At 42.0% G+C, this 11,734-nt stretch overlaps 2 protein-coding genes across 2 annotated transcripts; both read right to left on the bottom strand.

The window, feature by feature from the left end:
- Window positions 1-873: 873 nt before the first annotated feature.
- LOC125261498 (B-cell receptor CD22-like) lies at window positions 874-2,992 on the bottom strand. Its single transcript, XM_048180054.1, has 6 exons — window positions 2,659-2,992; window positions 2,507-2,579; window positions 2,118-2,163; window positions 1,863-1,943; window positions 1,649-1,708; window positions 874-1,507 (listed from the first exon to the last, which is right to left on the bottom strand). The coding sequence occupies exons 1-6, from the start codon at window positions 2,936-2,938 to the stop codon at window positions 1,499-1,501; spliced, it is 549 nt and encodes a 182-aa protein (XP_048036011.1). The 5' UTR covers window positions 2,939-2,992; the 3' UTR covers window positions 874-1,498.
- On the bottom strand, window positions 2,965-11,530 carry LOC125261487 (B-cell receptor CD22-like). The gene is made up of 7 exons (XM_048180046.1): window positions 11,461-11,530; window positions 10,992-11,360; window positions 10,648-10,893; window positions 5,895-6,149; window positions 3,330-3,584; window positions 3,110-3,244; window positions 2,965-2,984 (listed from the first exon to the last, which is right to left on the bottom strand). The coding sequence occupies exons 1-7, from the start codon at window positions 11,519-11,521 to the stop codon at window positions 2,965-2,967; spliced, it is 1,341 nt and encodes a 446-aa protein (XP_048036003.1). The 5' UTR covers window positions 11,522-11,530.
- Window positions 11,531-11,734: the final 204 nt, after the last annotated feature.

Below are 11,734 nucleotides of genomic sequence, written 5' to 3'. Positions count from 1 at the left end.
CACACTCATTTCAAATGTCAATCCACTGCATGTTGCTGTCCGTGACAAAGCAGGTGAGAATCAATGAGTGTTCGATATCAGTGCTGTAAACCATGTTGTAAGGGTTGTCGAGGGCGCAACTTTCAAATTTGAATCATAACACGGTCGCTGCTGAGAATGAAGATAAAGATTGCTGGATAAAGAACTAAATTTGGATCTATTCCTTACAAACATATGGATTCAAAAGATTTGGAGTACAGCGAACAAATAAAATTCATGTTATTTGTGAGTTTATGTTGTGCTTTGGTGTATCTTATGGCTATATTGTCAGTCGCTTCATAGGAGAAAATGCCTTCTGTGTCACAACAAAAAATACATATTACAAAATGGTTAAACAATTACAGAAATGTTATTCATTTTAAGGTTTCAAAGTGTAGTCTTGTTTAACATTATGTAATCCTCCGCAATGAGTTTGCAGCACAAGTCACAAACAGAAATGTTATTTCATATTAAGTAGATGAGTAAACTGAATTCAATATATTTGACTAAAAACATGTATTGATATGACAATAGAATACAACAGAATTAAAACATTAATGCCATGATTTTAATATTAATGGGAATTCATACACGTTCACACTTGGATACGTAAATGATTTCCATTTTATTGCTGTTAATACATCATTATTTTTAAGTTTTAGTGTTATAAAATACATCAATATTGTACGTTTTTGTGTGTATGAAAACGTAAGTAAATGTATCTGTAGTAGAACCACACTTTACATAAAAATACACAAATTCTTATGATATCAAATTGGTTATTCTGATGTATTGAATGACAGAAAAGAGTAGAGCACCGGTACCGGGGACCAAGAATGACACAAACACGAGAAGTGCTGTTCACTCAAAGTCAAAGTTTATTGAGCTCGCTGTAACTCATATATAGCAGGGCATTAGGTCAACTGAAAACAAAGGAAAGCTAAATTCATGTATGGTCTCATCATCCACATCAAAGAAGCATTAAGGCATCAATAACTGCTTATAGGCATGAAAAGAACAGTGTGGCTCTTATAGGAAATGACAAGATACTCCTTAAAAGTGTACGTGACTACAACAAATTAAAAACAGCAAAAGAAGAACTTAAAAAAACAGGATAAGAGATCAAAGACAAACGAAGCAAAGCATATTCTTCTTAAGATTTTTTTTTTTTTTGCCGTTTATTTGAAACATGAATAATGATACTTATAGTTAAGTATATAGTTGTTAATGATACTGATACTTAAGGTTAAAAACATTAATAATGTAAATGAAGTTAACTTCAAACATGATACAAAGCATAAAGAAAACACACTTCGGTGATCACACACTTTTACATCAATTCATTAACCTTTACCATTTTTGCCCATCCATCTATAAAATGATCCCCAAATTACTTCAGTCACATGTCATCACAGCACTCCTGTCAATCATTCAGGGCTCCGCCCACAAAGAGATGCATAAAGGCTGTAATGTATTTATATTACAGCATCTTGTTGTTATGATTAAGAAAGAAAGAAAGAAAGAAAGAAAGAAATATTAATGATGATATTTAAATAAAAGCATCAAGAACATTAGTCATGAGGAAAGAATAATAGGTTGGTTAATAGGTCTTGTATGTTTTCTTACTTACTGGAAGATTTTCATACACAGACGAGTTCAGTTTGGGTTTACAATCATCAAGTTGATCAGCCTTTATGAATGAAGAGACAAAGTAAAAACAGGACTGTGTTATTTAAATTTTCATATGCTTAATCAAAAGACATTTGATATTTCCACACTGACATTGAGGAGCGTTTCATTCTGTTTGGGTAAAAGTGTAGGAAATCCTCAGTTAAAACATTTACCGTTACATTCCCATAAACAGGTTCACTCAATTCAACATCACAAGCTTTGTGTCTGTCATGATGAGGTCTGGAATCAACCATCTGTGCCATTAAAAGAAGAAAAAGGAAAAAAGAAACCGAATAGAGAGAAAATAATATATATAAACAATAATATAAACAACTCATTAAATAAAGACTACAACTACATTTAAACTTTCACTTTTAGTTACAAATTCATTTACCTGATCAGTTGATAACCAAATAAATTGTTCTCACCTGAGACTCCTGTGTGTCATTTCTCTTTTTCATCCACCTGATTCCCCTTTAAAGACAATGATTTGACACAATTATAACCAATCAGAACTTATGTGATGTTCAATACACAATTATGATTTTGAACCAATGAGGTTTCTCTAGGACGTGACGCTGCCTTTTTCAATGTGATGAAATCTGGTGAATCTTCAGGATTTACTGCAGTAAAGATGTGAGCTTCAGACTTCCTCATTCAATGACTAACTGAGTAGCTGTCAGTGTGGAAAGATAGGATGGAAAATTGGAAATTTTGCTTTGGCTCACGTTCATCATGACGTCTCACTAAATTCACAACCTTCTGATTCAGTCACTCATTCACACACACTACATAGTACCACAGACACATATCTTACCAAACCAGCATCATGATGATCACTGCAGCTCCACAAACCACTCCAATGGATATGTATAATATCACCAGATGTCCTACAAAAGAGTAAAACATCTGAACAGATTCATTTGCATCACTTTAGAAAGAGTAATGTAAGTATATGAGCTGCTCTACCTTTAACAGTCACAGTCACAGTTACAGCGTCTGATCTCTGAGATCCATGTTGATTGTGAGCCTGACAGTAGAAGCGTCCACTCTGTAGTGCACTGAAACTCTGTCCAGATCCAACAGCTGAGCTTTCATTCTTCTTAAACCAGCTGAAGTTCAGAGCAGGAGGGTTTGAATCACTGCTGCAGATCAGAGTTACTGAATCTCCTGCCCAAATCTGACCAGACTGAATGATGGAGACTGAGACGTTCCTGGGTAGGTCTATAATAGACAAAAGAAAGTGCATATTAATGTTTTGTGATTGTTAGTCCATTAATTTGAATCATCATTAACTCACACATGACGTTTAAAGTCACAGCATCAGAGTATTTCTCTCCATGTTCATTGATGGATCTGCACTTGTATTCTCCACTGTCATCAGAGCTGATCTTTGAGATGCTGTAGATTCTTCCAGATCCTACAAACGTTCCTCCTTTAAACCAGCTGATTTCTGCAGGAGGGTTTGAATCACTGCTGCAGATCAGAGTCACTGAATATCCTGACACTATTTCACCAGATGGACTGATGGACACTGAGACTTTCTTTGGAGGGTCTAAAATAGAAAAACACAATAAATTTTTAGAGGACAATGTTTAGAGGATTTAATGAAAACAGTTGCTGAACCATCATTAACTCACACATGACATTTAAAGTCACAGTATCAGAGTGTTTCTCTCCATGTTTATTGATGGATCTGCACTTGTATTCTCCACTGTCATCAGAGCTGATCTTTGAGATGCTGTAGATTCTTCCAGATCCTACAAACGTTCTTCCTTTAAACCAGCTGATTTCTGCAGGAGGGTTTGAATCACTGCTGCAGATCATAGTCACTGAATCTCCTGACACTATTTTACCAGATGGACTAATGGACACTGAGATGCTCTTTGGAGGATCTAAAAGGGACAAAAATAGATCCTTTATTTAAAAGTGGATTAATCCTTTAAATCATCTAATTGAAATATAATTTCCAGTATTTTAAAAAGAACAAATGAACAGAGGTGTGAAGTCCAGATTCAGAAAGTAAAAGTCAAGCAAAGAGAAAATATGATCAGGTGGTGTTGGTTAGTCCAAAGGATTTCTCAAAAGTTGTTCTGTTTAAAAAAAAAAAAAAAACTCTTTCATTTAGACACACAGACATCAAGAATCAGCCTGTGAATCTCAACAGTGGTGAGAATAATAAAGCATGTTGCAGTGCATTCTGGGTGCCATCAATCAAAATTCATCCATGGCTCCCATCATGCAATGCTGCATCAATAAATTATGAGCTTAATTGTCTCAGTAACTTTTTAGTAATGCTAATCATTAACTGCCAAAGTCACATGAACCATTGACATTTTTAAATGTTTAGAAACACTTATGACATAACGAAGCCTCGTTTACTAAAATCACGTGATTGTGGCAGTGCTCCGATCCACTGATTCAAAACAAAATATTAGTAAAGCTTCAAAGCTTTGTGAATCAGTGTTTTGAAATCACCCATCACAACAACTTTTGTGAAATCCTTTGGATTATATTGAAAAAGCTGATCTTCTGCTGTAGAATCACAGTGCTGCTGTAATCAATAATGTAAATCTAACTGAGTTCAGGTCAAATAATGATTATGTGAAAACATAACCAACACCACCTGATCATCTTTTATCTTTGCTTATCTGACTGTTATAACTCAGCTACAACAGCAAAACAAAATCTTATATTAAAAAGTCAAGGGTCAAGAGTTCAACTAAAGCAAACACTGATCATCGTAATGGTGACTTGTTTATTTTATTTATTTATTTATTTATTTTTTCTCCTTTGGTGATTCTGCTTGTTATCATCAGGTATCTTCAATAATGGTCAATCATCACTCAATTAATCACTTAATTATCTCATTAACTTTAACTGCTCACTGCTTCAGTGTTCATTTAACACTCTTATTTTAACACTTTAATCCCTTAAGCCCTAAGTGTCCCGCCGGCAGGACACCACCCCCGCAAAAAAATCCATAATCAAATTACTAAGCAACCACTGACAGGAATAACACAAAATAGGTATCATTTTAAAGCGTAAGAGTCTGAACTTTACAATGAATGTAGCCAATTTGATTAACTCCGAAGTTCTGCTGAGTTATTTACTGAAAAATAATAATAATAATAAAAAAATCATAATTTAGATTTTTTTTTTTTTTTTTTTATCATGTACTCCAATGTGTCAAAAGCATCATACAGCTCAGATAATCATGTGTTATATGTCATCTCATGGAGTAGAATACAATGAGTGTAATTGTTTTTTTTTTCTTTTTTCACACATAACTTCAAGACACATTCAAATTTGAAAGTAGCGCCACCCTCAAGAAGCGTCACGACATGGTTTACGGCACTGATATCGAATGCTCATTGGTTCTCACCTGCTTCGTCACAGATTGCGGCATGCCATGTTTCAGTGGATTGTCATTTGAAATGAGCCTCTCAGAGAAGAGAGATTCATAATCTCACAGATTAATACATTAAATTCTGCTCTGTACCCTATAAAAAACTATTACCGCCAGAGAGGACTGCGACTGGAACTTGTCATCATTTGAACTACTTTTGGTACCACTTTTGACATTTTCGCAAAAAAATAAATTATTGTGATTACGCTTGTTTGTCTGTTATTCTTTTATTTATAACAGTATGTCGTTTTAAGAAATTGTTATGGGTAGGTTTAGGGGTAGGTGTAGGATTAGTGGCTCAAAATATCGTTTTAAAGTTCTATTCTTATTAAATTGTCATTTTCCTACACATTTCTGTCCATTATGTTTTATTCTTTTAACATTCTGTATAAAATGGGTATGTTTAGGTTCGGGGTGGGGTTTAGGGATGTTACATTTATCTACAAAATGATAAAAAGGGAAATTATACATATATTTTTATGACATGTAAAATTTGTAAATATTTTACTTTTTTTTTTCGCTGTAAAAAGTATGTATTTTTACATCAATATTGTACATTTTAGCACCTTTCTAAATGTACAAAAATGTAAGTTTTGTGTCTTTGAAAGTTACGTATTAATAACTACGTATTAACAATAAGAACAGACTGGGTCTCACATATATTGCCAGTTAATTTAACATTGGAGTTTTTTCACCATTTAGTTTTACCCCCTGGCTGAACAACTGTGCTAATTAGCAAATCCAGGTGATTGGAACACTATACTGACAAGTTTGTTTGTTGAACTCATTAACTCACACATGACATTTAAAGTCACAGCATCAGAGTATTTCTCTCCATGTTCATTGATGGATCTGCACTTGTATTCTCCACTGTCATCAGAGCTGATCTTTGAGATGCTGAAGATTCTTCCAGATCCTACAAACGTTCTTCCTTTAAACCAGCTGATTTCTGCAGGAGGGTTTGAATCACTGCTGCAGATCAGAGTCACTGAATCTCCTGACACTATTTCACCAGATGGACTGATGGAGAGCACTGGATTCTCTGGAGGATCTACATGAGAAATATTTAAAATGTTATTGTCAATCCCCAATTCATCACTAATGTCATCAAAGTGTCAAGAAAAACATACTCGGTTACGTACGTAACCTCAGTTCCCTGAGATACGGGAACGAGTACTGCGTATGGGGGAAAAGCTCCTTTTTTCCTACTCGCTGAAGCCAATAGCGCAGTGTAACTGCACGTCTATTGGCTCAAAGGAATGAAACTCTTTGAACCAATGATGGTGTGGCGTAATCGCGCGAGCCTATGGTGAAACAGCGTGCCAACGAGCCCGCCAAAACGGCGTGGCTTATAGCTATATAAGCAGGTGTTTCGCCATGGAAATCAGTTTATTTCGACTGAAGTGACGACACTGAGCCACATTGTCGTGGCACGGCATAAAACGCAGTACTTGTTCCCGTATCTCAGAGAACCGAGGTTACGTACATAACTGAGTATGTTCCCTTTCGATGCTTTCACTCATACTGCGTATGGGGAACGAATACAATCACGCCGTGCCATGGCAGGGAACGACAAGAAACGTATCTTGGGTGCCTAGGGGCCCAGTGGATACGTGAGGGGCCGGAAGCTGTCGAACCCTTTCGTGTTACACTGGAACAGGGAAAGAATTCCCTGACAGAGGTATGATGATGGAGCTCGAAACGAGGCTGTCGTGTCACACCGAGAGGACCCGAGCATGCAAGGTTAGGATATCCAAGTTGTAGAACCTGACAAAAGTGGATGGCGAGGACCAGCCGGCCGCCTCACAGACCACGCCCAAGAAGAGGCCATACCTCTAGTAGAGTGTGCTCTTACTCTTATGGGGCAATCCAGGCCCATAGAGGAGTAACATAGAGTGATCGCGTCGACTATCCAACGCGAGAGGTGTTGCTTTGAGACCGGAGACCCTTTGGTGCGGCCACCAAAGCAGACAAAGAGCTGGTCGGACTGCCTAATCGGCTCAGACCGCTCAACATAGATTCTCAACGCTCTGACAGGGCAGAGCAATTCCACCTCTCGCTCGTCCGAAGAAGGAGGTAGCGCCGAGAGGGAAATGACCTGTGCTCTGAATGGAGTCAAGAGCACTCTAGGGACGTAGCCATGCCTGGGTTTTAGAATGACCCGAATTCAAGGCATGCAGGGCTTACAGAGAGGGCCTGCAGGTCGCCAACGCGTTTGACCTATGCTAGTGCTAGAAGCAGAGCCGTAGGTCAGCTGACCGCAGTGGTTCAAAAGGAGGACCTTTGAGGGCTGCAAGGACCATGGAAAGGTCCCATGTGGGAACGGTGAGTGGTCTAGGGGGATTCATCTGCCTAGCACCTCTCAAGAAAGCACAATAAAGCTGTTTCTACCCACTTACTGGCCAGCGATGAGAGCGTGGAACGCTCCGATGGCTGCTACGTAAACGTTGAGCGTGGAGGGGGTGAGACCTCCGTCCAGCTGCTCTTGGAGGAAAGACAGTATCTGAGATACGTCACTCTCCATAGGGTCAACATTGCGTGCTGAGCACCAGTCAATGAAGACCGACCATTTCTGGGCGTAGAGGCGCCTCGTAGACGGAGCTCTAGCCTGAGAGATGGTGTGTAGAATGTTCGCGGGGAGGCTTATCGGCTCCCATCGAGGGACCAGAGGTGCAGAGCCCACAGTTCCGGCTGGGGGTGCCAGATTGTCCTGTTTGCCTGAGAGAGGAGGTCCCGTCTCAGGGGAATTGGCCATGGGGCTTCCGTGGAAAGCCAGATTTGGGATCTCCAGAGTGGGGCCACCAGGAGGACTGGGCCAATAAGACACTATCGTCATGCTGTCTGACTGGACTAAGACGTGGTGCCCTTCCAGGAACACTTGGAACGAGACAAGGGCTCGTTCTACTGCCAGCATCTCGAGGCAGCTGATGTGCAGATGGCTCTGCTCGTGAGACCACGAGCCGAAGGCTGGTCTGCCCTTGAATACAGTGCCCCAACCCGTGTTGGATGCGTCCGTCGAGAGCACCTTCCTTCTGGACACTGCCTGTAGGGGAACACCACATTCAAACCAAGTGGGGTTCATCCAAGGTTTCAGGGCCGTGATGCAGGCCTGATTGACCTTGACTAAAAACATGGGGTGGAACCCTGAGTTTCAGCCAGTATTGCAGAGGCCACGTCCGGAGAAGGCCGAGCTGCGGTACCGGGGAGGCAGAAGCCATCAGTCCTAACATCCTCTGGAAGAACCTCAGAGGGTAACAGGCTTTGTTCCTGGCAGATGCCGTGAGCTTCTGGATTGTCAGAGCGCACTCTAGTGAGACTACAGGTCTCATTTGGACTGAGTCGAAAACTTTGCCCAGGAACGTGATACGGAGCAGCGAGCTCTTAGCAAAATTGACCCTGAGTCCCAGGCACTGAAGGTGGCTGAGGAGCATGGATCTGTAGTGTTCTAGCTCGGTACGAGACTGGGCCAGTATGAGCCAGTCATTGAGATAGTCCAGAACTCGGATTCCCATCTGTCTCAGAGGGAGAAGCGCCGAGTCCATACACTTCGTAAAAGTGCGGGGAGCTAGGGACAGCCAGAAGGGAAGGACCGTGTATTGATAAGCCACACCCTCGAAAGCGAATCTCAAGAATCACCTGTGATGGGGGGCTATCTGGATATGAAAGTAGGTGTCTTTCAGATCCAGTGAGAAGAACCAGTCCTCGGGACGTATCTGTGCGAGGATCTGTTTCAATGTTAACATTCTGAACTTCTGTCTCATGATGGAGCAGTTCAGAAGTCTGAGGTCTAAGACTGCCATCTTTCTTGGGAGAGAGCTTTTGGGGTGGTCCAGCCGCGACGAGGTTTGCTCTGGTGCTGGGTCGGCGCAGGCTTGGGCCAACTTGCAGCAGACGAAGAGCTGGAGCGCTTGGGCAGGAAATGTCGCATAGCTTGGGACAATTTCTGCGCAGCGGTGAAGTGCTCAGTGAATTCTTCCACAGCTCGCCCAAAGAGACCAGAAGGTGAGACTGGGGCATCCAGGAAGGCTATCTTGTCCGCTTCTTTGATCTCCGTTAGGCTGAGCCAGAGACGGTGCTCCAACACAACTAAGTTGGCCATGGATCTCCCGATGGCTTGAGCCGTGGCTTTCGTCGTGCACAGGGCCAGGTCGATGGCGCTGCGTAGGTCGCGGAAAGCTGGCGCGTCGTTTCCAGACTCGTCCAGAGAACGGAGGAGTTTGGCCTGGAACACTTGGAGAATGGCCATAGTGTGAAGCGCTGATGCAGCTTGACCAGCAGAGGAGTACGCTCGGCCAGCGATAGTGGAGGTCGTACGGCAGGGCTTGGAAGGAAGGGCCCTCTTGCTTTTCCAACCCATGGCCGCGGGAGGACAGAGGTGAGCGGCCACGGCTTCGTCCAGCGGTGGCATCTGCTCATAACCCTTCTCACGTGAGCTGTCAACCGAGGGGAGCCATGACTTCATGACTTCGTCAGCTCTACGTGGACATCGGGGAAGAAGGGTGCGGATTGCTGGCGGGGGGTCTGGCGGTGTCATGGCAGATACCACTCGTCCAGCCTGCTGCGAGTTGGCTCCTCAGGTGTGGCCCATTCTGTCAAGCTCCTCGTCAGCCTTTGAGAGCACGCGGAATAACTAGGCGTCCATCCCAGGCCTGGGCTCAATGGGCTCCAGTGATGGCAGGGGGGCGGGCTCTTCGTCGCCGACCCATTCGGCATTTTAAACAACGTCGCCGCCGTGAAAACGCCGCTTGTGGGGCTCTTTTAGAGCGGTATAGACCTCGGGAAAATTAAACGCTCTTTTAGAAGCGGTTATGTAAACTGCTGAAATTTGCTTTATAGCTCGCCCGATGGCAGCAGGAGACTCGCTGAGAAGAACCACCGGAAGCTCGAAGCGGGCGGTTGAGAGCGGCGCTAGAAGCGGCAGTCTGAGGTCTCAGCTATCCTCTGCAAGGCCTCTTTGACAGCGGAGAAGAGCTCGTTCCAGCGGTGAAGGTGTTCAGCGGGATCCAGCGAAGTGCAGTCGTCGCTGAAGGAGAAAGAACTGATTTCCATGGCGAAACACCTGCTTATATAGCTATAAGCCACGCCCATTTTGGCGGGCTCATTGGCACGCTGTTTCGCCATAGGTGCATGCGACTATGCTGCGCTGTCATTGGTTCAAAGAGTTTCATGTGATAGATGTGCAGTTACACTGTGCTATTGAAAAAGGCTTCAGCGAGGAGGAAAAAATGAGCTTTTCCCCCATATGCAGTATGAGTGAAAGTATCGAAAGGGAACTCTAAGTTGTAGCTTTTACATGGATATTGGGCAAGTGAACATGGTCATGGGTTGCCTGATCATGATTGATTTACTCACAATAACTTCAATTAATCTCAAATGTGTTCAGACACTATTCTAATCAAATGTTTGGAGATTATATGACTGTAGAATTGACTGTGTGCAACAGAAAGTGTCAAAACCATTAATACAAAGAAAAGCCTACAACATTTTGCCCTCATACTTTATATTTATGAAACCTTAAAAAAAGGACATACAGCAAATAAAATACATACATCTGATATTGAGTTGAACAGCAGGAGATCTGTAACTGTGTCCATATACACCACAGCTATATCTGCCGGTATCTTCTCTGCTGACTCTCCAGAGGATGAGCTGGTTTCCAATAATTCCTGTAGTTACTAGCTGTGAGTTTCTGTACCAGATGAATGTTGCTCTGTCAGTCAGAGTGCAGCTGCTTTTACATGTCAGACGGACTGAATCTCCCTCTGTCACTCTCTCAGGAGACTCCACCTGAAGATCTGAACACAACACACACATTATATCTAGTGCTGCTGTCATACACTGATTATTATTCAACATAATGCACAGAAGAAGAGAGAAACCTCATGAAAGTCACCTGTGACAGTAAGAGACACTCCTGGTTTACCAATCCATTTGTCTTCTCCAGTGAAGACCAATAACTTCTGTTTATTAGTGATGAACCTGAAATAGTACTCGCGTGAATCCTTCATTGTCACATGACTCAGTCTGATGGTGCAGTTCTGCTGTTTATCTCCCAGATACTGAAGCCTCTGACTGTATTCAGGGTCCTTAGACAGATCTGGATGCTCTCCATTAACTTTTTCCAGTGTTTTGGTCCAGAAGACGTTCCTGATCCAATGTCCAGGACGGTATGTATAAGTGCAGCTCATTATCACTGATGAGTTCTTTAGTGCACAGATGTGTGAAGGACTGTAGATCACATTCTCCGTCTGACTACAGGCCCCTAAAAAATGTTTACACTGAACAAATTAGCAGCAGCTTGTGCATAAATAATGCTGTGTTCAAAACTTCCTGAGTGTTTCTTAAGTGTTGCAGCGACTCACCATGAATCATGATCAGAACGATCAGAGGAAGAGGAGGAGCCATTCTGACTGACATCACCATAGCAACACCTACAACAAATTTACAGTGGCTTATTTTTCAACTTTAATGTCAGCGTGATGCAGAACAATAAATAGTACTTTATTTATCTATCTAACAATATAACAGCAACAGTAATTTTTGCACTGCATGAGTTTGTAACTGTCCAACATGTTCCCTGCTCCCTTATTGATTGACAGTAGAATTCTGTCAGAATGATGGCTTTTAATTTCATAC

This window comes from Megalobrama amblycephala, unplaced genomic scaffold, assembly GCF_018812025.1.
Source record: "Megalobrama amblycephala isolate DHTTF-2021 unplaced genomic scaffold, ASM1881202v1 scaffold418, whole genome shotgun sequence".
Classification (NCBI taxonomy): domain Eukaryota; kingdom Metazoa; phylum Chordata; class Actinopteri; order Cypriniformes; family Xenocyprididae; genus Megalobrama; species Megalobrama amblycephala.
The sequence above is the reverse complement of the archived record's forward strand: the minus strand, read 5'-3'. Positions and strand labels throughout refer to the sequence as shown.

Bases quoted from the DNA above. Each gene is read 5' to 3' on its own strand.
- LOC125261487 (XM_048180046.1), bottom strand. From the start codon at position 11,521: ATGGTGATGTCAGTCAGAATGGCTCCTCCTCTTCCTCTGATCGTTCTG. The intron at 11,361-11,460 runs GTGAGTCGCTGC...AACATTTTTTAG, and splicing joins CGTTCTGATCATGATTCATG to GGGCCTGTAGTCAGACGGAG. The intron at 10,894-10,991 runs GTGACTTTCATG...TGTTGTGTTCAG, and splicing joins AGTGTCTCTTACTGTCACAG to ATCTTCAGGTGGAGTCTCCT.
- LOC125261498 (XM_048180054.1), bottom strand. From the start codon at position 2,938: ATGCACTTTCTTTTGTCTATTATAGACCTACCCAGGAACGTCTCAGTC. The intron at 2,580-2,658 runs GTAGAGCAGCTC...ACTCTTTTGTAG, and splicing joins TGTGACTGTGACTGTTAAAG to GACATCTGGTGATATTATAC. The intron at 2,164-2,506 runs GTAAGATATGTG...TTGTCTTTAAAG, and splicing joins ATCATCATGATGCTGGTTTG to GGGAATCAGGTGGATGAAAA.